The sequence below is a fragment of the Nannospalax galili genome, unplaced genomic scaffold (genome assembly GCF_000622305.1).
Source record: "Nannospalax galili isolate Female #2095 unplaced genomic scaffold, S.galili_v1.0 scaffold290, whole genome shotgun sequence".
NCBI lineage: Eukaryota > Metazoa > Chordata > Mammalia > Rodentia > Spalacidae > Nannospalax > Nannospalax galili.
Genome location: NW_008331486.1, coordinates 5108857 through 5132373, shown reverse-complemented (window position 1 = coordinate 5132373; position 23517 = coordinate 5108857). Strand labels below are relative to the sequence as shown.

At 52.5% G+C, this 23517-nt stretch overlaps 2 protein-coding genes across 3 annotated transcripts in view; one reads left to right on the top strand and one right to left on the bottom strand.

Moving 5' to 3' along the window:
* Niban2 (niban apoptosis regulator 2) overlaps nt 1–19147 on the top strand; it is a 58136-nt gene extending 38989 nt beyond the window's left edge. Inside the window, exons 3-14 of the mRNA XM_008825057.3 lie at nt 1890–2018; nt 4190–4295; nt 5862–6029; nt 11958–12073; nt 13336–13440; nt 13527–13689; nt 14903–15090; nt 16568–16723; nt 17177–17293; nt 17451–17558; nt 17656–17767; nt 18136–19147. Coding sequence (XP_008823279.1) covers nt 1890–2018; nt 4190–4295; nt 5862–6029; nt 11958–12073; nt 13336–13440; nt 13527–13689; nt 14903–15090; nt 16568–16723; nt 17177–17293; nt 17451–17558; nt 17656–17767; nt 18136–18731 — 2064 coding nt within the window. The 3' untranslated portion in view covers nt 18732–19147. The remainder of the gene's footprint in view (nt 1–1889; nt 2019–4189; nt 4296–5861; nt 6030–11957; nt 12074–13335; nt 13441–13526; nt 13690–14902; nt 15091–16567; nt 16724–17176; nt 17294–17450; nt 17559–17655; nt 17768–18135) is intronic.
* Nucleotides 19148–19251: 104 nt separating this feature from the next.
* Lrsam1 (leucine rich repeat and sterile alpha motif containing 1) overlaps nt 19252–23517 on the bottom strand; it is a 53353-nt gene continuing 49087 nt past the window's right edge. The window contains exons 26-27 of one of the 2 annotated variants that reach the window (XR_003848137.1): nt 22341–22550; nt 19252–22197 (exon numbers count right to left, since the gene is read on the bottom strand). Coding sequence is in view for 1 of the 2 variants with exons in the window: in XM_008825028.3 (XP_008823250.1) it covers nt 22425–22550 (126 nt within the window). In the remaining variant the exon portion in view is untranslated. Of the gene's footprint in view, nt 22551–23517 lie in introns of both variants that reach the window. The other variant, XM_008825028.3, reaches the window with a different exon arrangement.

Sequence of the window (23517 nt, the reverse complement as noted above, 5' to 3'; positions counted from 1 at the left end):
AATTTTTATAGCTGGGCGTGGTGGCGCACGCCTTTAATCCCAGCACTTGGGAGGCAGAAGCAGGTGGATCTCTGAGTTCAAGGCCAACCTGGTCCACATAGCAAGTTCCGGAGTAGCTGTGGCTACAGGGAGACCCTGTCTCAAAAAGACCGAAAAAAAAAAAGAAAAGAAAAAGCTTATGTATTTTTTCTTTCGAAATGGGATCTCACGTAGCCCGGGCTGGCCTTTGAATTTGCTATGTAGCTAAAGGTGACCTTGATCTCTGATTCCCCAGCCTGTACTTCCATCCTGAGTCCTTGGATTAAAGGCTTGTAATACAATACCCAGTTTTGCCATTTGAAAATCTAAAAATTAAAACCCAAACCTACAACCAGGCAGCCATTGTGAGATACTTCAGGGGAGTCTAGGGGTATGCTTGGTGGAGGGGTGCAGGGCCTGGCTCCATGGGCCAGACTCTGCTGCACAGCCACACCCTGGGATTGTTCCTGTCCCCAGGCCTTTGGGTTCACAAAATAGATGCCCAGCCAAGCATGGTGGGTTCGCCCAGGGTGTTAGGAAAGCCCTGGCTGCTCTTTCTAGAAAAGACAGATTGGAGGGCTGGGTTTCAGAAGTCTAAATATAGACCACTGAGTGGGCGCTTTCTGACTTGGGCAAAGCCCACAGTGGGGGTAGGGAAGGAGACCCATTTTTTTCCTGTAAATATTTTCCTCCAGAGAGGAAACTGTGGTCTTGGGTCCTATTGTTTGAGTACAATGGGCTCTCCTTTCAAGAGTGTCCTTTTCCCCTGAGGAGCAGCAGTGGAGAGCTGGGGAGAGGAGTCAGGGAGAATACTGAGGGACTAGAGACCCAGGAGGCCTGAAGGTGTGGGCACAAAAATCCTAATTCCTCACATCAATACACATGGTACCCGGTCCTTTTTAAACCAGCAGCATGTTTATTACAGAACAAGCAGAACCTAAGGAGAAACTGAGATTCCAAGATTCCCCTGGATCCCCACTGTCCATCGCAGCTTCTGTGCCTCCCTTCTAGAAGCTTCCTGGTGCTTGTCTGCTCAGGGAATGTGTTTCTTGATGGCCATAGCTTCAGGTTGGGCTTCCAGTCCTGATGTCCAACATCAGTTCTGGAGCTGGGAGCCCGCCCCAGGCACTCCTGGTACCTTCATAGTCATAATGACTCAGAGCAGCTCCTGAGTGCTTTGCATGTGCTGCCTGCCTAGTGCCCCTGCCATAGTCCCCATTTTACAGATGAGAAAGCTAATGCCACATGAGTCAGGCAGAGCTTTGTAGGGCTTTGTAGGAAAGTGTAGGCCTGCCGTATCCCACACAGGTCACCTACCTGCCAGGCACAGGTCAAACATCAAAAACTCCCAGACTGAGGCCCCTCTGTCCCCACCCCAGCAGCTGTCAGCTGTGGTTCTCTGGAGACAAGTTAAAGTTTTCATTTCTCTGTGGGCAAACTGAGGCCCAGAGTTGGGCAGAGACTTGCCCCAGTGTTGGAGCCTTTGAAGTACTACTGGTCTATGGACATGTCCTTTCCAACCCAGTGACTGCTGTGCACTGAGGTGGCGGTGACAGATAGGGAAAGCAGCCTGTTCCCTAGCCCTGTCCCCAGGCAGCTGTGCCTGCTCTGGGCCTGGACAGAGTGGGAGACCCTAGGCCTGGTCTGGCCTTGAATTGGTGCCCAGGCTGGGTTCCACTAATGTCCTGCTTGGACTCTCAGTGAGTCCCTCACTGACCTGAACCTCAGACCTCCATGTGTAGCCTGACCTTGGAGGCCTGAAGAGGTTGGGATGGGGGGCATCACTAGTAAGGGATGAAAATGCAAATGCCGATGGTTGCCACCTTCTGGGGACCCCCTGTTCCTCACTCCTTGCCCCTTCCTGCCCACAGGTACCCCTGGATGAGCGCATCATTTTCTCTGGGAACCTTTTCCAGTACCAGGAGGACAATAAGAAGTGGAGGAACCGCTTCAGCCTGGTGCCTCACAACTATGGGCTGGTGCTGTACGAAAACAAAGTGGTGAGTGGTGTGCTGGCTGGCTGCTCCCCTGGGTCAGCTGCTGCTTCTCCAGGTGCTCCCTGGCTAGCCGTCCTCCTCCACACTGGTTCTCACGGTGTAAGACCCCCCCCCCATTCTAAAATCTGAGACTTCAGACCCAAACCTCATGCTTACCCACTTCAGGCCTGCCATCCAGTATGTGTCCACAGTGTTACCAGCGCCAAAGCAAAACCTCTGCACTTTTCCTGTTTTCCCGAACCTGCTCGGCCTCAGGAAGATGGTGGGATGGTGGAGGTGGTGCCCTTCTTTTCCAACGTGATTTTATTCTGTGTCCAGTTCATAAACCCGTCATAAAACCACCCTACCCACCTTCTAATCACCCAGTTTCCACCAAGTGCCTTCCTCACAGCCCAGACCTGCCCTCTGCCCACCTTGGCCTCCTTCCCGGCTGGCTTCCTGTCTCTCCTGGGACCTCTCCCCATCCTTTCTTGCTCTTTAACAATCACAACAGCTCTTTGCCGGTCTGTCTGTGCTCCAGGCTTGCTCCTGCGTGCCTCCCTCTGGATAGGGGTCCTGTATCTCCCTCTCCATTCCTTCCTGTCCTCTTCGTGTCTGAGAAGAAATGGGGGCTGATCTTTGCCCACCTGGTTAAGCCACAGACTTGATTTTATGTACCAAACAGTTCTCTAGAGCTGCCCAAAAGACAGGCCTGTCTGACCTTTTTCAGAGTGGAAGTGTTTTTAGAATCATGGAAATAGCCAGGAGCAAGCTTGTGCCCCAGGGAAGTGGCTCTCAAATGACAGCATGCCTCAGAATCACTTGGAGGGCTGTTAAAAAGGCTGCTGGGCCTACTCCCAGAGTTTGCGCCAGATCTGGGCATGGTCAAGAATTCACCCTTCCAAGTTCTAGGGTGGGGTTGAAGGTCAGGGACCATTGCAGATCATTGCACTAAAGGTTCAAATAGTGACCCCTAGTGGTGGACAACAGCATGGCAGCCCAGCTGTATGAGCAGTTAGGTCAGAATCCCCTTCACCCTGCCTTCCCCCACTGCTGCAGGAAAGCTGTGTACTGATCTAATTCTCCTTTAAAGGACACTGTAGGGGCTGGAGAGATGGCTCAGCGGTTAAGAACACTGGTTGTTCTTGCAGAAGACCCAGGTTTGAATCCCAGCACCCCCATGACAGCTAACAACTGTCTATAACTCCAGTCCCAGGGGATCTGACAGCCTCTTCTGTCCTCCGTGGGCATTGCACGACACGGGTGCACTTATCTACATGCAGGCAATACACTCATAACACTAAAAATAATAAATATTTTTTTAAAACTGTTTTTTTTTTTTTTAAAAAAAAGGACACTGTAATGCTTAGGACCTGGAAAGTTGGGGCGAGAGGAGTTAAAGGTAAAGGCCAAAGACTGTGGGTTCTGGAGGCAGCCCAGGTTCATAGCCAACATCCGCTGCCTCCCAGCTGTGTGAATTATGGATAAGCTACCTCGTAGATTGTGAACATCCTCTGAAGTGAAGCATCCAGTGTCCCCACTACAGGTCTGATATATAATAGACTTGCTGGACACAGGGGCATGACTGCTACCCTTGCAGCAAAGCTCTCTATATGTCAGGCACTGTGCTAAGTACTTTGTGTGGATTGTCCCCGTTCTTCCTTACCCAACTCTGGAGGTCAGGGACCAGAGCCAGGTCTCGTTGTTATACTACTCTGTCTCTAGTCACTATGATAGTCACCATCACCCCCTTTCCCTCCATTCTGGGGACTGAACTCAGTCCCTATAGCATGCTAGACAAGCACTCTATCATTAAGCTACTTCCCAGCCCTAGTCAATCATTCCTTATTTGTTTGTTTATTTATTTATTTTTATTTCATGTGTATGAGTGTTTTGCTTGCATGTATGTAAGTGCACTCATGTCATGCAAAACCCATGGGGGCTAAAAGAAGGTGCTGGATCCCCTGGAACTGGTGTTATGGCCACCAAGTGGTTGCTGGGACTTGAACCTGGGTCCTCTGCAAGAACAGCCAGTGCTTTTAATCACTGACCATCTCTCTAGCCCCACAGTCACTCACTTCTTCTTACTCCTCTACCTGGACAGGCAGTTCTCTCTCTGGAGCCAGAGTTGGAGATAGGGTTTGTGCTTGGCCACCCCTTCAACTTGGTGGGTCCATTTCTCTTGCTCTCCTCAGGCCTATGAGCGGCAGATGCCACCCCGAGCTATCATCAATTGTGCAGGCTACAAAATCCTCACCTCTGTGGACCAGTACCTGGAACTTGTTGGCAACTCCCTACCAGGTAAAGGACCAGCTGTCGCCAGTCATGTTGTCATGCATAGACAGGCCTTGGGACTGGCCAGGAAAGGGGGTGAGCCAAGGCCATTGCTCCAGGCCCCATTGTGTGGAGCAGCCAGCTGGGCCTAAAGGTGCCTGCAGATCCCTTGAGCAACTTGAACCCTCAAAGGGGAGGTCCCCAAAGGCTTGAGAAGTGGGGTTTGCCTCAGATTGTATGTGGAGTGGGCCCAGACCCGGACTCATGTGGGCCCTCAGCCAGAGCCTTACGTGCTGAAGCTATGGAATGAGGCTCTCACCTTTGCCTTTCCCACTGTCTTGAGACCTTGAGAGTCTCTGGAAGAAGATGATGATGACCCTGCCCAGCGGATGCTGAGTCTTAGAGTTTTATGCAAACAGTCCCCAGCTGGGACTTGGAATTGAAGCCCTGTGGTGGTGGAGGCTGGGCAGGAGTTTACCTTTCTGGACTTAAGGGCTGACTCTGGCTCTTTTGCTGGGTCCATGCAGATAAGACCCACTCCCTTCTGATCTCAACTTCCTCAGCATCTACAGAATCAGAGTACTGAGAGGACAGGCCTCACTCAGGGTGTGGTGCTATATGCATAGCCCAGCCCAGGCTCACCCAAATCTGGGCGACAGAGAACTGTTATTGGTGTATTAGTGACCACAGTGGCAGATCATCCATAGCTCAGGACTTGTTACCTTGCTGGATCTCAAATATCCATGAAGGCCAAAGAGAAAGAAAAATTCTTTTCATTTCTTTCATTACCCACTTGCCTCCCTCCCTTCCTGGGCTTTTAAACCTCCACTTTGTCCTCTGCAGCTGAAAGGAAACCTAAGAAGGTAATGCTTGACCTTTGAACTAGAGGGCTCTGACCTGTGTCATAGTGCCTTACGCACAGAATTTAGACCCATGCCCCAAAAGGGAGATGGACAAGTCCTTTGCTCCAGACAAAGGGTCTGTACAGGTGCTGAGTTATATTTTCTTTTTTCTTTCTTTCTTTCTTTTTTTTTTTTCGGTCTTTTTGAAACAGGTCTCCCTGTAGCCCCAGCTGGCCTGGAACTCACTATATAGACCAGGCTAGCCTTGAACTCAAAGAGATCCACCTGCCTCTGCCTCCCAAGTGCTGGGACTACAGGCATGCGCCACCATGCCCGGCTTGGGTTTTCTTTAATAATATTTTTTGATTTATTTATTTTTATTTTATGTGTATGAGTGTTTTGCCTGCATGTATGTAAGTGCACTATGTGTGTGCAATGCCCATGGAAGCCAGAAGAGGGTGTTGGATCCCCTGGAACTGGAGTTATGGACTGAATCCCAGTTCTTTGCAAGAACAGCCAGTGCTGTTAGCTGCTGAGCTCTCTCTCCAGCCCCCTTGATGCTGGGTTTTGAGGTTTTTGTAGCTGGGCTGTGGATGATAGAATGCAATCAGCTGCTTCCTTACTGACCTGCCACCACCCCAGGCCAGCCTTCTCTAGGCCTGAGCCTGCTCCTCAGCTATGCTGTCAGCTCCCAACTTTCCTCTGACCCAGGGAAACTGGAGGGCAGCTGCTCAGAGATGTGTCTCCACAGGGACGTCATCGAAGTCAGGCTCCGCCCCCATCCTCAAGTGCCCCACACAGTTCCCGCTCATCCTCTGGCACCCTCACGCCCGCCACTACTACTTCTGCATGATGACGGAAGCCGAGCAGGACAAGTGGCAGGCTGTGCTTCAGGACTGCGTGCGACACTGCAACAATGGTGAGCATTGTTTGCTAATATGCTGAGTGGTGGGACCAGTGACAGAGTGTGATGTGGCTACCTTGCTCTATGAGCTGCTCGCTCCAATTTCCCTTCTGAGGTCACAAGACACTGTTTTGATTATCACCCTTAATCTTCCATGATGAAAATACTTCTGCATTGCCTGGGAAATTGTTCTCAGAGGGCTGTGGTTGAGCCCCTGGACCCTGGATTCCAAAATCATAGTCAAAATTTTGCCATTTTCTAGTAGTGTGATGTTAGGAGAATGTATAAGTTGCCTGTCTTATTGCTGTGACAGAATGCCTGACAAAATCAACTTAAAGTAGAAAATGGTTTGTTTTAGCTCCCAGTTCAAGGGAGGGCTATTGTGGTGGCAGGAGATTGAGGCTGCTGGTCACATCACATCCACAGTCAGGAAGCAGAGCCATAAATGCTGCTGCACAACTCCCTTTCCCTCTTTTTTGTTTGTTTGTTATTCAGTCGGGGACCCCAGGCTGTGGAGTGCGGCCCACATTTAGGGTGAATCTTCCTACCTCAATGAGCTTAATCTAGGAAATCCCTCACAGATGTTCCCAGGGATTTGTTTCTATGGTGATTCTAAATCCTGTCAATTTGGCAGTCAAGATTAGCTATCAGAGAATGACCACCCTCTCGGGTTCCTTTTTTCTTTTTATAATTTTTTTGTGTGTATGAGTGTTTTGCCTGCATGTATGTAAGTCACATGTGTCATGCAATGCCTGCAGAGGTCAGAAGAGGGCATTAGATCCCCTGGAACTGGAGTTACAGTTATTAGCTGCCATGTGGGTGCTAGGAACCAAACCTGGGTCCCCTGTAAGAGCAGCCAGTGCTTTTAACTGCTGAGCCATCTCTCCAGTCCCATAATTGTCTTCTTTCATTAGCACCAACATGCATGGTGATCTAAGATCACTTCCTCATCTGTAACTCATGCTGTGATTTATCAGCTCACTCATTTATTCAGCAAACATTTGTAGTGCCTAATCTGAGTTTGTAGAAAGAGAGAAAGGCGTGTTCCCTGCCCTCATACAGCTGCTGTGTGATGCGGAGACGGATGTGGAACAGATGAGCTACCAGGATGATGTCTTCTGTGTTGGGTGCTGACTGAGAGGCTTAAGCATGTGTTGGGGGAGGTACTTCCCTGGGGCTAGGGAGGGGAGAGGGTAGGGTCCAGGGTAGAGGTGATGAGCAGTCACCAGATCCAGGGAGGAGGACTGTGGCCACAAGGAGGGTGACCTGGAATGGTACTGGGTGTGTGTGTATGTGTGTGTGTTCTGAAGTGGGGCTGGAGGGGAGCTCTGAGGTTGGGTCTGGAACGGCCCTGTAGGGTTCTAAGGAATTATAGGGGTCTTTCTGCCCTTGGGTGAGCAGCAGCCTATCCTGCACCTTGACCTGGTGATCTGGTCCCAGAGGAAGAGGGCGATCCGTGCCAGTTCTCTGCCCTCACTCAGGCACAGCTCCACCAGACTGTGAGGGCAGTGTGGGCACCTGGGAAGAACCCAGCTCACCCCACCTCTCTAGAAACACCTCCACCCTTCTGGAATCCGTCAGGCAGGAGGAACCAGGTCTTTAGCCGGGCCAACCCCTGCCACCTGGGCTGAGCCCTGCCCTGCCACCCACAAAGGGCCTCCTGTTCCCAAGTCCCTGGGGCTGTGGCGCTGGCTCAGGCTCTGGCTGTCTGGCCTGGGGCACCCTCCTTCCTCCCCCATCACTGACCCATGGGCCCTCTGTAGATTCCCAGAGCTGCTGGCTTACTTAGTGTGGCGGGGTGAGGGAGCAGGGTGAGGACGGGACCAGTTGGGGAAGAGCCACCATTCAGTTCCCTAGGTATACACTACACACAGCAAGCGTTCAGCTGGGAGGCCTTAGGTACTGTGGGCAGGAGAGGAGGACCTAGAGAGCTGTGACAGAAACATCCCCCAGGCCAGGCAGGATCTGTCTGACAAGGCTGGTTTCAGATGTGGCCCTTCTCTCTACCCCAGGACTGTGAGAAAGTTCTCTGCTTCCTCCCTTGTTGAGGCTGGGCCTGGAATTTGTGGAGCCTGGAATTGCTCATTCCTGGCCTTGCCAGGAAGTGGGGGTGGGTGGGTGAGGGAAGCAGGCCAAGCTGGGTGGCTGCCAGCCAGGCCAGGGCCCCCCTCACATCCTGCATTCCTGGAGCAGTGGGGGGTGGCAGGAGGCAGCTAGGGCACTGGCTGGGTCCTGAGTCTTCCATTGCTGTTGGTGCTGGGGACAGAGGCTAAGGCTCTTTGTCTGACTGCAGTTATCCTCTGCCTGCTGCCCAGCTGTACTGCTCAGTCTTCAGTCTGGCTAGAGTCAGAGGGTCCTGGTTCCAACCCTGATTTGATGGATGTATGCTCAAGCCAGTGGCCTTGTCTCAGTGTCTTTTGAGACAAGTTCTTGAAATGTAGTCCAGGCTTGATATGTAGTCCAGGCTGGCCTTGAACTTGTGGAGTTCCTCCAGCTTTAACTTCCTAAGTGCTGGGATTACAGGTGTATATCACCACCTCACCTGGCTGGAGCCTCAGTTTCATTGAATCTAAGACCAGCATCCTCACTTGGGAGCTTTGAGGTTAAATGGGCTGATGTGTGCGCTCAGGGCTGCCAAAAAAGGGCGGCTGGGTGGCTCACACGACAGAAATGTCCTTTTTCTTCCAGTTCTGGAGGCTAGAGATCTGGGTCAAAGTGTCAGCAGGGCTGTTCCATTGTTGAGCACATGATTTTTTTCTTTTTTTGTCTTTTTGAGACAGGGTCTCCCTGTAGCTCCAGCTGTCCTGGAACTCGCTATGTAGACCAGGCTGGCCTTGAACTCACAGAGATCCACCTGCCTCTGCCTCCCAAGTGCTGGGACTATAGGGGTGTGCTGCCATGCCCGGCCGAGCACATGATTTTTTAAAAAAAGATTTTATTTATTATTTTTATTTTATGTGCATGAGTGTATTGCCTGCATGTGTTAAGTGGACCCATGTCATGCAATGCCTATGGAGATCAGAAGAGGGTGTTGGATCCCCTGGAACTGGAGTTACATATAGACAGATGGCTGTTAGCTGATGTGTGGGTGCTGGGACTGAACCCAGGTCCTCTGTAAGAGCAACCAGTGCTCTTAACAACTGAGTCACCTCTCCAGTCCCAAGCACATGAAAAAAAAAATTTTTTTTTTTTTTTTTTTTTTTTTTTTTTTGTAATAGTGTCTTGCCTAGGCTGACCCCAAATCTCCTGACTCAAAGTGATCATTCAACCCCAGTCTCCCAAGTAGCTAGCACTGCAGGTGCACACCACCACATCAGGTGCATACCATCACATTAGCTACTTGCTTTCTTTTAAAAGAATTTTCTCGGGGCTGGAAAGATGGCTCAGAGGTTAAGAACACTGACTGTTCTTGCAGAAGACCCGGGTTCAAATCCCAGCACCCACATGGCAGCCAACAGCTGTCCACAACTCCAGTTCCAGGGGATCAGACAGCCTCTTCTGTCCTCCGTGGGCATGACACGGGTGCACTTACCTACATGCAGGCAATACACATATATGTAAATAATAAATATAAAAATTTTTTTTCCCCTTTTGCTGGATATTATGGCTCAAGCCTATAATTCCAGACTTGGGAGGTTAAGGCTATCCTATCCTGGGCTACATAATGAGTTCCAGGCCAGTCTGGGCTAAGGTGAGACACTGTTTCAAAAACAAAACAAAAAATAGCACTGGGAAGATAACTAAATGGATAAAGTGCTTTCTATGCAAGCATGAGGATCTCAAATTGGATCCAGACTAGCTGAAATAGTGAACTCCAGGTTTAGTGAGAGATTTTGTTTCAGAAATAAGGTGGAGAGAGAAAACACCTTATATCAGCCTCTGGCCTCCACGTGAGCGCCTGCGTGCGCGTGCACACACACACACACACACACACACACACAAATAGAAGACATCTCTTTTTCTTCTGAAGACACCAGTCACCCTAGCCCCTCAGTTAAACTTTGCTCTAGGAGAGATAAGTTGATACAAATACAGCCCATTCTGAGGTACTGAGGGTTAGCGCACTCCAGCTGGGCCCATGGGAAGAGCCAGGGAGGGGTGACCCTCAAACCTGTCAAGGTCAGTGGCTGGGTGTGTAGAGTGGAGGAGGTCCTCAGTACCAAGCCTCCCTTGTGCTTCCCATTGCCTCACCCTCTTCGCTGGATCGCCCTGCCATACACACCTGCCTTGCTGTATACAGAATAGAAATTCCTGGACCTGGGGGAGTTAAGCATTGATGGATTTTCTAGATAGAAACACTCATCTCCAAGAGACTGTGTCCTTCAGAAAACCCAATTGGAGGTTCCTCCCAGACCCACATGGGCAGCCCTGGCTTCCACCTGAAGTCCACCTGCTCTCTTCTCAGCATGGCTGTCCGACTTGGGTCTCTGAAATGCAGACATAGGTGCTGTTAGCTCTGAGCCTCAGTGTCTCCATGGCAGAGCTCCCTCTGACCATGACAGGAAGATCCTGACCCCTGTAGCCTGCTGGTTATGGGGAAGGGAGGGGCCCCACACCAGAGAGGGGCTTTTTCCTCTGTGGGTGACTCATCCCATTGTCACTGTAGTGGGCGCTGGGGTTTATGATACACAGGCCGCCGTTTCCCCTTCCTGGGCTCTGGGGACACCGTGGTCAGAGGCACATGGCCAGGCTCGGTGGTGTTAACCATGCTCTCTCCCCTAGTCAGATTTGGCAATTTCCTGCCTCTCGCCTCCTCAGCACAGGTCTGGGGTCCATGCCTTGTCCATTGACTGTCCATTGACTCACCCACCCTGCCACATCGGCTACCAGCATCATCAGTAGCAACAACAGTGCAGAAATAGTAATTTTTTTCTTGTTGTTACTGATAGTAAACCCCCCACTCCGTTTCACTTGTTCACTGTCTCTCCTTCTATCCTTCCCTCCCTCTTCTCCCTTTCTTCTTGTTTCTGGTACTAGGGGCTGAGATCAGGGCCTTGTGTGTACTGCAAGCACTTTACCACTGAGCCATATCCCTACCTGTTCATTCAGTAAAGCTCTTCAAGCACTTGGCACTGATATGGGCACACAGAGAAGACAGACTCAGGGGCCATCAGGGCTGTGAGAACCAGTTCCTCAGTTTTTGATAGAAAGCGTCTTCAGGGGCTGGGGATATGGCTTGGTGGTAGAGTGCTTGCCTAACATTCTCAGAGCCCTGGGTTCAATCCCCAGCCCCTCAAAAAACCAAAATCACACAAAGTATCATTCAGTCCCAGACGCCACCCCGTTGGACTTCCTGGGGCTTATAATTTACCCCTACTGCAGGTCAGGGAGCCCCCAGTGGGATGCAGGAGGCTAGGCCAGGGTTATTGTTTCCAGAAGAGAAATGGAGGCCCCTTTGGGGTTCAGTGATAAAGTCCAGGAAACAGCCCATGGGTCAAGTTTAGCCTCTGGTCTGCTTTAGCAGCAGGTGCACTAGATAAAGGTTGACCATGGCTACTGACAGCTGGGTACCAGATAGAGTATTAGGACAGGGGTTGTCTGATCTTCACAGCTGGAAATATTTACTGTCAGATGTGCCATGGGACGTTCACAGAACATTGACGTAGCCAGAGCTACAGTAGGGTCTCAGGTGTCCCGGAGCCATGCCAGGCAGCCTCTCGGGGAGGAGTAGCTCCTAGGAGTTCTGACTGTGCCATTCATGCCCTTGGCCTGACCTTGGAGCTGGTTTGTTTTTCTGTGAGGTGGGGTTACTGACAGTGCTAGGGGTCTGGGAGTCTTGGAGGGTTGAGGTGATGAGGAGGCATGGGGTTGTGGAGCTGAGACTCCTGCAGGCTGAGTCACAGCCACCCCTGCTGAGTGTGTGGGTGAATACATGCTCTGGCCTGTCACATGGTCTTGACAGAAGGCCCTTTGCTGATCTCTCCTCTCCTTCCTCCTGGGCAGGGATCCCTGAGGCCTCGAAGGTAGAGGGCCCTGCATTCACTGATGCCATCCGCATGTACCGCCAGTTGAAGGAGCAGTATGGCACCTGGGAGATGCTGTGTGGGAACGAGGTGCAGGTGAGGCCAGAAGGGAGCGTCCTCACAATTCACCCTGGGGCCCCAGTGGGTGAGGTTGGCATCAAGAATGGGGCTCTTGGGGCTGGAGAGATGGCTCAGTGGTTAAGAGCACTTGCTGCTCTTGCAGAGGACCTGGGTTTGGTTCCCAGCACCCACATGGCGGCTAACAACCATCCTTAACTCCAGTTCCAGGGGTCTCACACCCTCTTCTGGCCTCTGTGGGCACTGCACTCACAGTACACTTACACACACGAAGTCAAAGCACTCATACACATTGAAATTTCTTAAATTAAAAAGGAAGAATGAAAGAATGAGGCTGTGGGGTGCAGCAGGTACAGAGAGAGGTGATGAGCTCAGATTTGGATAAGTGAGACTCCACACCATCAGGTGCTGGGCTGGGGCAGCCCCAACCCTCAGAAGCTCCAGCTCATAGGAGACACTGATTCTACAAACACACATTTGCATATATAGCAAAGGAACAGGAGACGTGCAAAGGCCTCGAGGTGGGACCCCTGAGTCCAAGGACCCAGGTCTGACACCTTGAGAGCCAGCACAGCAGAGGTGGGACCCCTGAGTCCAAGGACCCAGGTCTGACACCTTGAGAGCCAGCACAGCAGAGGTGGGACCCCTGAGTCCAAGGACCCAGGTCTGACACCTTGAGAGTCAGCACAGCAGAGGTGGACCCCTGAGTCCAAGGACCCAGGTCTGACACCTTGAGAGCCAACACAGCAGAGGTGGACCCCTGAGTCCAAGGACCCATGTCTGACACCTTGAGAGCCAGCACAGCAGAGGTGGGACCCCTGAGTCCAAGGACCCAGGTCTGACACCTTGAGAGCCAGCACAGCAGAGGTGGACCCCTGAGTCCAAGGACCCAGGTCTGACACCTTGAGAGCCAACACAGCAGAGGTGGACCCCTGAGTCCAAGGACCCATGTCTGACACCTTGAGAGCCAGCACAGCAGAGGTGGGACCCCTGAGTCCAAGGACCCAGGTCTGACACCTTGAGAGTCAGCACAGCAGAGGTGGACCCCTGAGTCCAAGGACCCAGGTCTGACACCTTGAGAGCCAACACAGCAGAGGTGGACCCCTGAGTCCAAGGACCCAGGTCTGACACCTTGAGAGCCAGCACAGCAGAGGTGGGACCCCTGAGTCCAAGGACCCAGGTCTGACACCTTGAGAGCCAGCACAGCAGAGGTGTAAATAAAGGGTCAGGCCCAGAGGAGGGGATTTGAGTGCCTTGACTTGTGTGACTCTTGGTTTTAGATCCTGAGTAACCTGGTAATGGAGGAGCTGGGCCCGGCACTGAAGGCAGAGCTTGGTCCTCGGTTGAAGGGAAAGCCACAGGAGCGACAGCGGCAGTGGATCCAGGTCCTCGGGCCTAGAACTCTTGGCTTGGGGCTGAGGAAGAGCTCTATACCTTCAGCCCTGGCACTGACATTCTACTGTGCCCCTAGATCTCGGATGCCGTGTACCGCCTGGTATTTGAGCAGGCCAAGATGCGTTTTGAGGAGGTGCTGTCCCAGCTGCGGCAGTCCCGGCCAGCCATGGAGGCTGTTATCCGCACCGACATGGACCAGATCATCACCTCCAAGGATCATCTGGCCAGCAAGATCCGAGGTAGGTGGATTAGAGCTGGGCCTACGTTGATAGGCCTGCGGGTGCTCATACACAGCCCATCACAACCGGCAAGTGTCTTCTCTCTAGCATGACCCATGACTTGCTTGTCCTTGTGTTGAAAAGTCAGTTGAATCCGAGTTCCTGTAACTCCTGTGAGTTCTATAATTTCTATAAACACAGATTGTTTATTTTTCATTTATTTTGTGGTACCGGGGACCAAATCTAGGGCCTCCAATCTACCTTTGAGCTATATCTCCAGCCCTCTTTTTACTTTTTGAGAGAAGGTCTTACTAAGTTACCCAAGCTGGCTTTAAGACTTGGGATCCTCCTGACTCAGCTTCCTAAGCTTAGATGACAAGCCTTTGACACCAGGCTCACCTTGAACCCAGATCCTGAAAGTAAGGATTTTTGTCTTTGAGGTTTAAGCCTCTCTTCCTCAGCCAGCACAGGTCTGGCTTTGTGTCATCCTGGTGACCATACTTAGTGTTACCTTAGCGGTGCTGAGCTTCTTAACACAGGAAGTGTGTGTGTCTTTCTGTCACCAGCCTGTTCCTTTACCATATCCACTGAATATAGTTTCAGGAGATGGTGGCTTCCTGCAGGTAACAGTGAACTGGCCCTATTCATTGGGAGTGTGATGAGATGCTGAGAGTTGACTTTTTTTGTGGAATAAATGGTAGCTGAGTAGAGGTGGGGTGGACATCAGAACATCCCATGTAAAAATGCTGTAATCAGAATGTTCTGGAGAGCTTGCAGGAAAGCAGGAAAGAACCTTTCCCATAACTGCACAGAGGCAGGGTGTGGAATGGCCTGACGTCTGCAAAACCAAGAGGTTCATTGGATCTACTAAAGTGGTTTTGTTTCATTTTTTTTTTTTTTTTTTTTTTGAGACAGAGTCTCAGGTATCCCAGGCTGTCCTCAAACTTGGTATGTAGCCAAAGATGACCTTGAACTTCTGATCCTCCTGCCTCTATCTCAGGAGTGGTAGAATTACAGGCATGCGCCACCACACCCAAATTTTGGGTCCCCATTTTCTTTGGTATTGATTTGTTATTTTTATTGATGCCTCTCCTAGGGTCAGTGAGCTTGCTCATGTTACCAACACCTCTAACACAGTAGCTCCTCTGGCTTTGGGGCTGGACTGGGCCTGGGCTGGGATGGTGTCAGATCACAGATGCCTCCCACCAGCAGGAGTCTCTCCCTCCCTGTACAGCCTTCATCCTCCCCAAGGCAGAGGTCTGTGTGCGGAACCATGTCCAGCCTTATATCCCATCTATCCTGGAGGCCCTGATGGTGCCTACCAGCCAGGGCTTCACCGAGGTGCGGGACATCTTCTTCAAGGAGGTCACGGACATGAACCTGAATGTGATTAACGAAGGTGGAATTGACAAGCTGGGTGAGGTGAGACCTGGGTATGGGTCTGATGTCCCCCAGAGCATTGGTTGTGTGTGACTCAGGGTAGGCTGGCAGCTCTAGAGACCAGAGGCAGAAGCCACAGGGCAAAGCTAGCATCAGCCCACCTGGGGACTGGAAGCTAGAGGAAAGGGAATATTTACCCATGCCATCCACTTTTCAATTTATCTGTGAATTGTCAAATGTGGAGCACAGATGAGGAAGCTTTTTATAGAGAAAAAGAACTGCTAAAGTATAAAGGAATTTAACAGCGAGGGAACCAGGGAAGGAAGGAGAGGAAAGATAAGCATCAGGTATGAGCAGTGTTGCCAAGTCATGTACCCACAGGTGCAGACCGCCTGTCTTTCTTTCGGGTCCTCTTAATCTGGCTCTCAGGGTATCTTTCTGTAGTCCCTATTGGCTGCCTGCAGATACATGGTAGGTGCAAACAGAATCTGTCTTGAACCTTAGCCTCCTCATCTGTGCTCCACATTTGAGAATTCACAGATAATCAGAATTTGGTTGGGTTGGAGAGATGGCTCAGCTGTTAAGAGCAATGGCTGCTCTTACAGAGGACCAGAGTTCAGTTCCCAGCACCCACATGGTGGCTAACAACCATCTGTAACTCCAGTTCTAGGGGATGTCTTTTTACTTTTTTGAGAGAAGGTCTTATTAAGTCACCCAAGTTGACTTTAAGACTTGGGATCCTCCTGCCTCAGCTTCCTAAGACGACAAGCCTTTGGCACCAGGCTCACCTTGAACCCAGATCCTGAAAGTAGAGATTTTTGTCTTTGAGGTTCAAGCCTCTCTTCATCCTCAGCCAGCACAGGTCTGGCTTTGTGTCATCCTGGTGACCGGGGCTTCTTTCTCTCTCTTCTGACCTCTTCGGGCACTGCACGACTCGTGTGCATTTACACACATGCAGGCAATACACTCATACACATAAAATAAAAAGAATAAATAATGCTGGGGCGTGGTGGTGCACGCCTCTAATCCCAGCACTCAGGAGTCAGGGCAGATGGATCTCTGTGAATTCAAAGCCAGCCTGGTCTATTTAGTCAGTTCCAGCCAGCTGGGGCTAGAGGGAGAGCCTGTCTCAAAAAGACAAAACAACCCATAAAATATTTACAGAATTTGGTAAACAGGAAGGACCTTAGAAATCCTGAAAAAGATGTCTCCCTATTTGGGGACTGTAGACACTGAGGCTCAAAGAGGGTAGGTGACTTGCCCAAGGTCACCAAGACCCCAGAAGGGATGAAAACTGTCTTCCAGCACCCAGGCTGTCCTCTCCCCACGGTACCATGATGCTCGGCCTTCAGATCTTCCTCCCTTCTGTCCCGGATCCTCCCAGGCTTGCCTTATTTGGTATTGTCCCTGTGAGGCCATTCCTGAATGGCTGGTGCCAGGCCCAGGCAAGGAGTGTGTGGGGCTGTGTAGTCACCCCAGTGGCCCCAGCTCCTCACTCATGTGTCCCTGCCCTCTGCAGTACATGGAGAAGCTGTCCCAGCTGGCATACCACCCCCTGAAGATGCAGAGCTGCTATGAGAAGATGGAACCTCTGCGGCTGGATGGCCTGCAGCAGCGCTTCGATGTGTCCAGCACATCCGTGTTCAAGCAGCGAGCCCAGATCCACATGCGTGAGGTAGGCCTGAGGCTGCTGCCCCCAGTCCTCCCTGCTGGCTGCTTCTGTGGCCCCATCGCTGGAGGACAGAGGCCCTTTTCCCCTCTGTGCCCCGTAGTCATGATCACCTGGCTTGCTCTCCCACCACGACTCTGCTTGGACACTTGTGCTTCTTGCTTACCTGCCTGACTCTGGCTGCCCGGCAGGTTTCCTAGATACCCTTCCTCCAGAAAGCGCCCATTCAGCCCCTTCCTTCGCCTTCTATACTCCCAGACTGACACTGGCATTTGTGCCTAGCACTGTACTAGACACACAGTGAGTGTATGAACAAGGGGTCACGTGAACAAGCCTGGGCCACTCCTCACTCCCTTGTGGGCCTGCGGGGAGGCTAGCTGAAGACACTCTGAGCAGCATGCAAGAGGGGGCTGTGGTCACTCTGGGAGAGGCTCACGTTCCGTGTTGTGTGCCTTGCAGCAAATGGACAATGCTGTGTACACCTTTGAGACCCTCCTGCACCAGGAGCTGGGGAAGGGACCCACCAAGGAGGAGCTGTGCAAGTCCATCCAGCGGATCTTGGAGCGGGTACTGAAGGTGAGCACTGTGCTGAGTCCTGCCTGGCTAGCCAAACCCTGAGCTGATTCTCCGTCCACTGCCCAGTTGGCATCTGGTGCTCTGGGCTCTGGTCAGAGCCCCTCACCAGTTAGGGGAGCCCCCCTGACCCAGGCCCCTCCTGCATCCTTCCCTGCAGAAGTATGACTATGACAGTAGCTCTGTACGCAAGAGGTTCTTCCGGGAGGCGCTGCTGCAGATCACCATCCCCTTCCTGCTCAAGAAGCTGGCCCCTACCTGCAAGTCGGTGAGTCCCTACCTGCCCCAGCCCGAGGGGCTGACCAGCGGGGTAGAGCCTCTTATCCCTGGCCACCCTGACCCACCTCTGCCTGCTTCTCTGGCAGGAGCTGCCACGCTTCCAGGAGCTGATCTTTGAGGACTTTGCCAGGTTCATCCTCGTGGAGAACACATACGAGGAGGTGGTACTGCAGACTGTCATGAAGGACATCCTGCAGGGTGAGTGGGGGAGGTGGGGGTGAGGGAGGTCACCCTTGAAGAGTCACAGCTGGCATCAGCTAAGGTGCAGAGAGTCTTAGGACTCTGGACAGAGGCTGGGTCCAGGCCATTGGCATGGAGGTGACATTGCCCCTCCGTATCTAAATTTTGTCTCTGGCCGTTGGTTTTGCTGAGGGTCAGTGAGGGACATGGTGGCTGCCTGCTTGGGCTGTGGGCTCTAGTCATAGCTTTGCAGAGAGAGGCCTAGAGCGAGGCAGAGACCAGTCACAGACCACAGTGAGGGTGAGGCAGGGTCCAGGTAGACACCAGGTCTTGCCTTGATGGTTTCCATGCTGAGCGCATACTGTCTGCCTCCTGTGGTTCTGCAGCTGTGAAGGAAGCTGCAGTTCAGCGCAAACATAACCTCTACCGGGACAGCATGGTTCTGCACAACAGTGACCCCAACCTGCACCTGCTGGGGGAGGGTGCGCCCATCGACTGGGGCGAACAGTATGGTGACAGCAGTGACGGCGGTGATGACAGTGGCAGCCCCAGTCCTTGCACCCCTGATGCAGCCACCCTCACAGAAAAGCGCAGGCGTGCCAAGCAGGTGATGTCCGTGGTCCAGGACGAGGAGGCAGGGCTGCCCTTTGAGGCTAGCTCTGAGCCGCCATCACCTGCATCCCCAGACAGTGTCACTGAGCTCCGAAGCATGCTGGCCCAAGATCTGAGGGCTGAGAGCCCGCCAGCCAGCCCCCTCCTCAATGGGGCCCCTGTCCAGGAGAGCCCTCAGCCCATGGCTACCCCTGAGGCCTCTTCACCACCAGCCTCACCCCTCCAGCAGCTCTCACCTGGAAAGGCTGTGGACCTTGAGCCCCCTAAGCCCAGTGACCAGGAGACTGGGGAGCAGGTGTCCAGCCCTGGGGGCCGCCCCCCCATCCACACCACCACTGAAGACAGCTCAGGAGTGCAGACGGAGTTCTAGGCTCGTGGCCTCCTCAGTTCCCTTGGACATTCGCCAGGCCGCTTCTCCTTGGGCACTGCAGCCTCAGCTCTGTGGAGGGGCACCCCAGCCTGTGCCTTGTAGGGGGATTTGGACGGGGGTGGTGTGGTATCCCTAGGGGTCTGGCCTACCTGAGTCACTTTATGGAGTTCAGTACACCTGTTACTGCTCCTGTTTTCTGTGGGCTGGTCTCAGATGCTGGGTCTACCTTTGAGGTTTCCCTCTTTGTGCAGGGGACTTGGGAGCCCCTCTATCCTGCCCTCCTGCGCTCACCTGTTTCCTCTCATCCTTGGAGGGGTGGTGTCACTGGAAGCCTAGGAAGCTGGCAAACTCCATCTCACCCTGGGGCTCCTTGATACCACCATGGGGAGAAAAAGGGGGAGGGAGACAGACACAAAGTCTTAGTCTGTCCTGTCCCCTCCCTGCCAGGCCCCAAGGCTCGAAAGACTCATGTTTTGGCCTCACTTCGCTGGCCACAGCTGAGGGAAGGTAGGGCTTGGAGGTATTATAGAGGGAAGTGGGACCAGGGGTCTGCAGGTGAAGTGAGAAAGGCCTGGAATGTGCTGGTCTGTGCAGGGGAAGTGTCCTGAGGGAGGGAGGTTGGATGCTTGGGAGCAACTGAGGTCAGGATGGCAAAGTGAAGGTGGCTAGAAGCTGGACCGTCTCAGGGGCCTGGTGCTCCTGTCCATCTGTGCACCCCCCCAATCCCCGCTTTGGTCTGACAGCTGTTCATTGGCAGGGCTTGGGTATGGGCTGTCCTTTCCCGGCCACTCCAAGGTGCTCACTGCCTGTCGAGAAGCTGGAGGGGCTCCTGAGGGACAGTCCAGGCCATGGCTCTCTGAGACTGTTGAAGATCAGTGGCTCAAGACAATGCTTAGCCTCTGTGACCCGTCACCTAGCCCTGACAATTCCAAGCCCCTCTTCAGATGTCCTTGGGAATCACTCTGGGCTTATCCTTTCCTCCCTAGGTGTGAGGATCAGATCAAGGCTGCCTCAGCTAGATGGCCACCTTAGGCCTCCCCAGACCCTCTCTATTCTGCAGGGGTTGGGGAGGGTAAGGCACAAATTGCCTCTTCAAGGCCCCCAGGGTGAGATCCCCTTTCAGCCCTGCATCCTTTGTCCTCTGGACCTGCTTCCTAGGCAGGAGCCTTAGACCCACAGGACATTGGCTGGTGCTCAGGGACCCCCCCCAGTCCTACTCGGTCATGTCATTAATCTCTTACACAATGCTCTCTAGTGCCTTGGGGGTTTTGATCTTTCCAGATATGGTATTGAGAATACTATGCAAACTGTTTAAGCTTCTGCTAATCAATAAATGCTTTATTTAAAACTTGCTCCTTTGTGTGATGCTGGGGTAGGGGCCTGGGCCTGGAGTCTGTGTCTAGGGATCCTATTCACCCCCAGCTTTCTGGGGTCATATAACTGGGTATATGCAGGTGTGTGTGCATGTGGACACCAAAGGATGATCTCGTGTCATTTCTTAGGAGCTGTCTACCTTGTGTTTTGAGATAGGGTTTCTCATTGGTCTGGAGCTCACCCATTAGCTAGGTTAGCTGGCCAGTGGGCATGTTTCTGCTGCCCAAGCATTGGGATTACAGATGTGTGCCACCATTCAAGTTTTTGACATGGGTCTGGGAGTCCAAACTTTCCTCATGCTTGTGTGGTAAGCACTTTATTGTGCTCTCTCCAGTTTGAGTTCTTACATCACCCTATTTTACAGGGGGGAACAGAGGCTCAGAGAGAAGGGACTTGTTTGAGGTCATGGAGAGTACAGGTAACTGATCCAATGGCTGATCAGAATCCTAGTGACCAGTTGGTGGGTTTCAGCCTATGCTGAGTACTAGTGGCCATGCTGGGTCTTTGCAGGGCTATCTGCTGAGTGCTTGCTGTAGGCAATGATGTTTTATGGGGACCAGAAGGGTAGGATACCTTGGCTAAGCTATGTTACAGAGCCCCACCTGCCACTGCAGCTGGTGGGGATGGACTGCCCCATCTATAACTTAGCATTTACTTCCAATGCTGTGGCAGCCAGTCACATTAGGAGGTGTTGGCATCCCTGGTCATCCTGTCCATGGTGGCCAAGAGCTTGGGGCTTGATCCTCCTTTACTCAAGAGGGGTGTGGGGTCACAGCAGGCCAAGGGCTCAGCTGGTATCTTTTTTTTTTTTTTGGTCTTTTTGAGACAGGGTCTCCCTGTAGCCCCAGCTGTCCTGGAACTCACTATGTAGACCAGGCCTGCCTCTGCCTCCCAAGTGTTGGGATTAAAGGCGTGCGCCACCATGCCTGGTGGTATCCTTCTCTTGATCTTGACAAGTTGGTAGGTTTCTAACAAACATGGAAGAGAGGGTGGCAAAAATCCTCTCCCCCTTGGCCCTGGTGAGGAGGTGAGACCCACAAGACAGTGCTCCATAGAATGGCTTGGCCTCTCTGTTCTCCCTTCTTGGCCATGAAGAAGGGTATGGGGGAAGTGGAACCATAAGTCACTAAGGAGAAGACAGGGAAGCCACAGTAACCCCAGTCCTAGATTGACTGTATCCACCGAGGACACTCACCCAGTCCTGCTCGGCACCAAGGGTCAGGAAAACTGAGTCCCAAAGGGATAGACTCTGCCACCCACTCTAAGGCCTGTCCAGTGTCCAGTGCTTGCTTCTCAGTGCCTGCCTAGTGGCTGAGAGAAGTCAGAGTCCCATCCTGTCCCCTACTGGAAAGAGACCTACAGGCTGGTCCAAAGTAAAGGATGCCTTGGGCTCCAAGCCACATCAGAAAACACATGACGGATATGTACAGCTCCTAGAATTCTGCAGGATCATAGGGAGGATGCTGCCCAGTTCCACACCCAGCATGGCCATTTCCCAGTGGCAAGCTCTAGGGGTCAACTCCTTGGCCTTAGCCCCCTTGTCTAGGATAGTGATGGAAGGCCCAACCTGGTGTGCTCACAAATGGAGGCCCCTGTCCCTGATTATCTCCTTTGTCCTTTGTGAACAGGGCACTGCCTAACTTTCCACCTGGGAATGCTTCTGCCTTCTCCCCTTTGACTCAGGTGCTGCAGCTCTGGCCCTTTTCCCTAGAAGAGCTGCTCGACCTCTCCTTGAACACAACTTCTCTCACACCCATCCCAAGCTCCCCAGGGCCCAGGGGTGACTGGGGAAGAGTCTTACATAAATTTATTGGTGTTTCCGCTTTGAGTCCAGCTGCCTGCCATGGGCTGAGAGTGCAGATGTGGAGGGCAAGATGAGGGTGCAGGGAACAGTAGAAGGAGACTGAGGCACACTCCAGCACAGTCCACTCCCTCTCGGGGATGTCCCACATCTCAGGCCAGGATGGCTGTGGGCACTCCACACATAAGGACACCTCCAGGAGGGGCAGACGGCTGGGTGTGGAGCTACGGCTTGGTTAGAACGCTGACTGCAGAGCCCTGGTGGGGCACAGTCACCTTCATACCTTGGACCCTGGACCAGAAAGGTTCTGTCACCAGTGGAGTTGCCCCTCTTTTGTCCAGTGTTCAGGACAGCTGTCAGATTGAGAGCGCCCCACCCTGCCCGCCTGATTGGAGCTCAAGGTGTGTGTGGCCAAAGGCCCAAAGCAGCCTTGCCTGGACAGAGCAGGGGTGAGTGGGAGCCCCAACAGGGGTGAAGATGGTGCTGAGGGAGGGCTAGGGCCAGCAGGAGGCATGCATTCAGCTGCTGTGGTAGATCCGGAGGCTCTGGGTGATCTCCTGGCGGCACAGTGGGCAAGTGCGCAGCGGCTGGCAGCACTGCTGGCAGCAGCAGACGTGACCACAGGTGAGGAAGACCATCTGGGCCTGTGGAGAGACCAGCAGGGGTGGGTTAGGCTGCTCAGTTCTGGAGGGCAGGACCGGGACCCAACCCCATCAGCCGTGAAACATACCGCAGGGCAGGGAAACCTAGTCAGCCTGTTCACAGCTTTGTGTCTGTTTCTCTAAGGATTGCAAATAGCATATAGATACCCACGATTCCTCTAGTGCTGGAAATGGAACCAGGGCCTTGTGCATGCCCCCACCTCCCACATAAAGGGATGGCAGGTGTGTAAAAACACATGTGGCTCTCAGATTATAATTTTCTTGTGCGTATTCAGCTACCCAGCACTGATGCCTACTCAAAAATGACTTTAACCTTATAGGTCAAGAGCCCTGTTATGTGTGCTCAGATTGCTTTAGCACCGCCCCCCCCCCCAGCCCCCTTGGCAGGCATATATCCTGAGGAAGTCTTCAACTGACTCAGAGTCATCTGTCCTGTCAAGAAATTGGAGCCACTTCCAGGGCCCAAAGGCAGGGGCTTGGTTAAGGGTTCTCATCAGCTGCTCCCCACTCCCCACAGCATCCCTGGGTCTACTGAAGATCAGAGAGCTATCCAATTGCCACTGTGGCTGCCTTTCTTTTTTGTTTTGGGACAGACTCTCACTATGTAGCCCTTGCTGGCCTAGAACTCACTTTGTAGACCAGGCTGGCCTTGAACTCACAGAGCTCAGCCTGCCTCTGCCTTCCAAATGCTGGGATTAAAGGTGTGCGCCACCACGCTCAGCTTCACCTTCTTTTAAAAAATTATTTTTATTTATGTGTATGTATATTTATGTCTCTCTGTGTGTAAGCCACATGCGTGCCAGTGCCCAAGAAGTCCAGAATAGAGTATCAGATCCCCTGGAGTTGGAGTTAACAGGCAGTGAGTCATTTGACATGGGTGCTAGTACTCAAACTTGGGTCCTCTGGAAGAGCAGCAAGCATTTTAAACTGCTGAATCATCTCTCCAGTC